At 64.8% G+C, this 4,561-nt stretch overlaps 2 protein-coding genes across 2 annotated transcripts in view; one reads left to right on the top strand and one right to left on the bottom strand.

Moving 5' to 3' along the window:
- Nucleotides 1–1,280: 1,280 nt before the first annotated feature.
- AURANDRAFT_64560 (hypothetical protein) lies at nucleotides 1,281–3,201 on the top strand (the record flags this gene model as incomplete). The annotated part of the gene is made up of 2 exons (XM_009039099.1): nucleotides 1,281–2,531; nucleotides 2,824–3,201. The coding sequence occupies 2 exons, from the start codon at nucleotides 1,281–1,283 to the stop codon at nucleotides 3,199–3,201; spliced, it is 1,629 nt and encodes a 542-aa protein (XP_009037347.1).
- A 571-nt stretch (nucleotides 3,202–3,772) lies between these two features.
- AURANDRAFT_64559 (expressed protein) overlaps nucleotides 3,773–4,561 on the bottom strand; it is a gene marked incomplete at both ends in the record, with an annotated part of 3,980 nt that continues 3,191 nt past the window's right edge. The window contains one exon of the mRNA XM_009039077.1: nucleotides 3,773–3,807. Coding sequence (XP_009037325.1) covers nucleotides 3,773–3,807 — 35 coding nt within the window. The remainder of the gene's footprint in view (nucleotides 3,808–4,561) is intronic.

Raw genomic sequence — 4,561 nt, 5'->3', positions numbered from 1 at the left:
GAGCCGCGGCGCCTCGTGCGGGCTCCGACGCGCGCGCGCGGGTGGCAGAGCTCGAACGCGTAGCATCGCGCGCGGTCGAGGCGCGCGAAGAGATCGGGCGGCTTCGCATCTTCAAAAAGCGCGCCCACGGTCGTCGCCGCCCCGTCGTCGCCCCAGCGGAAGGCCGCGCGCTTCGCGTCGACGCAGCCGTTCGACGCGACGCGCCAGGCCCCGCCGCAGTGGAAGACCTTCACGAGGAGGCCGTCGCACTTCTCCGCGACTTCCAGCTGCGGGTCGTCGAGGTCGATGTCCGCGGCGCGCCGGTCGCCGACCTCCCAGAACTTGTCGAAGGCGCAGCAGAGGAGCGTGTTCGTGTGCTGCTCGTAGATGGCGCCGCGGCAGTGGTCCAGCGCCAGCGCGGCCGGCGTCCGCTCCGTTTCCTTCTGCGACCCGAACTGCAGCTGGTCGTCGTACATGACCAGGTAGACCTCGGTTCCGCCGAGGCACGCCGGCCGCACCTTGCAGCGGAAGGGCGGATTTCGGAGATGGCGCTCCACGTCGTCGAAGGCCGCGAGGCCCGCGCGCCGCAGGTAGCGCTGCAGCGGCGTGTGCGCTTCGTCGTCGCCGCGCGGCGCCGCCTCCGGCGCGTCCTCGTCGTCGTCGCCGCCCAGCGGCACGCGCACGAAGGGCGGCGTCGAGCCGAAGACCTCGTCGAGGCGGCTCCGCTTGTCCCAGACGACGCGGCCGCGGAACTTGAAGTAGACGACGCGGTGCTGCGGGATCGCGAGGTCGTCGCGCGACGCCTGCTCGATGCTGCCCCAGCTCGAGAAGGCGGTCAGCGGCTTCTCGAGGATCTTCTGGAGGATGCGGTCGAGGTAGCCCACGACGCAGCCGCCGACGTCGCAGCGCGGATCGTGGGTCCACTTGTCGATGACGTCCTTGGCCGTCCGCATGCGCTCCTTCTTCTCGATGGACTGTTCCGCCGCCTGCTTCTTCTTCTTCGCCATGGGTCCTGTTGCGAGTGTGATTTTGGTCCTCTCCTTGCTCGCGTGCTTCGAAGTCCTCTCCTTGCGCGTGTGCTTCGGGTCCTCTCCTTGCTCGTGTGCTTGGGGACCATGCTGGGCTGCCACTCTGGAATCATCTCCGAATGCGCTCTCACGCGCTGGCTAAAGTCAGCCTCAACTTGAAAAAAGCAGCGCGAAGCCCGATCTTGAAGCATCCCGGCTTGCGGCGCCCCTGTCTGCCCCTGGAGTCGCAAGCAGGCGCTCGGCAAATCGCAACGGTCCTCTCTTACCCTCGCGATGGCCCGCGTCGGCCTCCTCGCTCTGCTCACTCTCACGGCCTACGGCCTCCGGTCGCCAGCACCACCGCATCCGCGACACAACAAACGAGCCGCGGCCCACGTGTGCGGCGCGTCGCGCGCCGGCGTGGACGTGGGCGGCGCCGTCGCGGCGCTCGCGGCGGCGGCGGCGCTGACCTTGGGCGGGCCGGCCGTCGCGGAGAACGAGCTGGCGGCGTTGGGCGCCAAGGGCTTCGACTCGTCGCTCGTCGACACGTCGTGCTTCGCCGAGGGCGGCGCGTGCGGCGCGGCGGCCAAGGCGTGCCTCAACACGGGCGACTGCCGGCGCGGCATGACGTGCACGGCCAAGTGCCTCGGGGACAACGCCTGCATCACGGGGTGCTTCGCCAAGTACGGGAACGCGCCGATGAACGACCTGCTCGAGTGCTCGATCGAGAAGAACTCGTGCATCAAGGTGGCCATCCTGCCGACGGGGCCCGACTCGGCGACCGAGGCCCCCGCGCCGCCCCTCGTCCCCGTGGCCAACTTCGACCAGAAGACGCTGGAGGGCACGTGGTACAAGGTCATGGGCTGGAACGACCGCTACGACTGCTTCGACTGCCAGAAGAACTCGTTCGCGTCCGCGGGCCGCGACAAGCTCGCCGTCGACGTCGAGTTCTCCATGCCGCGGCCGCCCGCGGGGGCCTACCCCCTGCGCCTGAGCGAGAAGCTCGTCTTCGACCAGAGGAGCGCGCCCGGCGCGCTCCTCGGCGACGGCGCCGCCGCGCCGCGCCGCCACGCGCGGACCGAGGGCCACATGTTCGGCCTCACCTTCTGGGAGAATTGGTCCGTCATCGGCGAGAACGCTAAAGACGAGCCCGAGTTCAAGTTCATCCACTACAGCGGCAAAACGTCGCAGAACACGTACGAGGGCGCCTTCGTCTACGCGCGCGAGCCGACGCTCCCCCCCGCGGCCAAAAAGTCCGTCTACCGCATCGCCAAGGAGGCCGGCATGGTCCCCGCCAACTTCTGCGCCGTCCGCAACGACCTCGCGACCTGCGGCGCAGACGCGGCCGCGGCCGACGAGGCGCCCCCGCTCCCCGAGGCGCTCGCCCGCAAGGGCCTCTTCACGCGCGCGGCCTTCGCCTCCGAGGTCGACGAGACGGGCCTCGCCAGCGACAGAAAACCGGACCCGGTCCTCCCGAAATGGGTCAGGACCGTCGGCGAGGAGGTCGCCTCCTACCTCGAGGACCCCCACGCGACCGAGCGCTGGGTCTTCGCCCAGCAGCAGAAGATGGGCCCGGGCGACGACTAACCCGCGATGTTTGATATTCGGGGCGTCTACTGGGGCGGACGAGGCGGGCTGCGAGCGTCGCGCGACGGTCTCAGCTGGGTGGAGCACCTTGACTTCATGTTGACGCTCAACTCGGCGGAACAAAAAGCTCAGGCTGATGACGATGGCTGCTTCCGTGCGCCTCATGAGCATGATGACAGGGCGCGGTCTGCAAAGCGCATCGCTGCGCAGCACACGACGCTTCTCCAACATCGTCTGCTTCATGCCCAAGCTCAGCCCGACGCACGTCGAAGGCGTCGTGTCCAAGTGGCTGGTGAGCGAGGGCGACGCCGTCGAGGCCTGCGACCTCGTCGCGCACCTCGACGCCGACGACGTCTACGACGGCTCCGACCTGACGGGCCGCGTGACGATGCTGCTGGAGACGCACGACGACGGCGTGGTCGCGGAGTTGCTGGTTAACGAGGGCGAGCCGCGGCCCGCGGGCGCGCCGATCGCGCTCATCGCCGAGGACGCGGCCGGCGTCGACGCGCTCAAGGCCGCGTACCGCGACTGCCCGGACGGCGCGGACGCGGACGCCGTCGCGTCGCAGCTCGGCGCGCGCCTGATGGCGTGGCAGGCGTACCTCCACGACGCTAATGAGGGTTCCTAGCTAGTCGCGCTTGAAGACCTCCTTCGCGCGTGGTTTGGGGCGGCGTTGCAGTTTGCCCTTAAAGAAACTTGAAGGGCAGTTTACCAAGGCGAGGCAGTGGGGGGAATCAAAATCGCAAAATCGTAAGGGGTTTGGGGTATTTCGGGTCCGCGGAAGGCTTCTGGAAGGCTCCTGGAGGGCTTCTGGAGGGCTTCTGGCACGTGGCATGGGGCGGGTCGCGCCCCCTAGGGCGTGGGCGGCGCGTCAGAGGTCCCCGGCGAGGCGTGAGCGGCGGTGTTGAGGTCCCTTTTGAAGGGCAAGCGGCGGTGTTGAGGTCCCTGTTGAAGTGCAAGGTTTGAGGTTGAAGTCCAAGTTGAAGCGGCCTTTAGCATATCCCGCCTAGAAAGTTAGGATAGTTTACTAGCTTCCTAACGTCGCTATGACGTCAGTCAAACTACTATCCAGCAGGTGCACTGTCCGGCGACTGTGCAACCTCGCTGAGCCTGGTGCTACCTGGCACGTCGCTGTGACGCTAACCAGACAGACACCACAGACACAGAAGAGCGCTATGCACTCTGTGCCTGCTTGGCAGTCACTCCTTCAGTTCGCTGTCTATAAGACTTGAAACTGGATTAGAATGAATTAAGGAAGGGAAGGGAAAACTAGCAGGATACGCAGTAGGAGCGCAGTGGGGTAAGGTGCACTGCAACATCAAGATGCAGTTCACTGTTCACTGAAGATGAAGATAGAAATCTCTCTATCTCTCTACTCCCCCTGGATTGAAACTCCGTGTAAATCCCAAATGATAGTGGACTTCAGCTTCATCATGAATGGAGTCATACTGGCTTTGAAGCTTGTCTCAAATCGTTCAAGCGCAGATGTAACTGTATCATCCAGCTGCTCTCTGAGCTCTTTCTGAGTGACATTCCGTCTGTCCTCAGCTTCCGCCGCTTCCGCGACTAGCTTTGCAACGCGTTTCTCGGCGGCCTCTTTCTCGCCACCTTCGGACGTCATCTCTCCCCCTCAAAGCAAGCGCGGAGGCGAAAGCGAAGAGAAAAGAGCGCGAAGCGGGTAAAGAGAAGAGAAAAGAATGAAGCGAGGCTTCACAGGAGGCCGAGCGTCGGCCCACACCTAGAAAGTTAGGATAGTTTACTAGCTTCCTAACGTCGCTATGACGTCAGTCAAACTACTATCCAGCAGGTGCACTGTCCGGCGACTGTGCAACCTCGCTGAGCCTGGTGCTACCTGGCACGTCGCTGTGACGCTAACCAGACAGACACCACAGACACAGAAGAGCGCTATGCACTCTGTGCCTGCTTGGCAGTCACTCCTTCAGTTCGCTGTCTATAAGACTTGAAACTGGATTAGAATGAATTAAGGA

This window comes from Aureococcus anophagefferens, assembly GCF_000186865.1.
Source record: "Aureococcus anophagefferens unplaced genomic scaffold AURANscaffold_10, whole genome shotgun sequence".
NCBI classification, from domain to species: Eukaryota; class Pelagophyceae; order Pelagomonadales; family Pelagomonadaceae; genus Aureococcus; species Aureococcus anophagefferens.
Note: the sequence above shows the minus strand (reverse complement) of the source record. Positions and strands in the feature narration are given on the sequence as shown.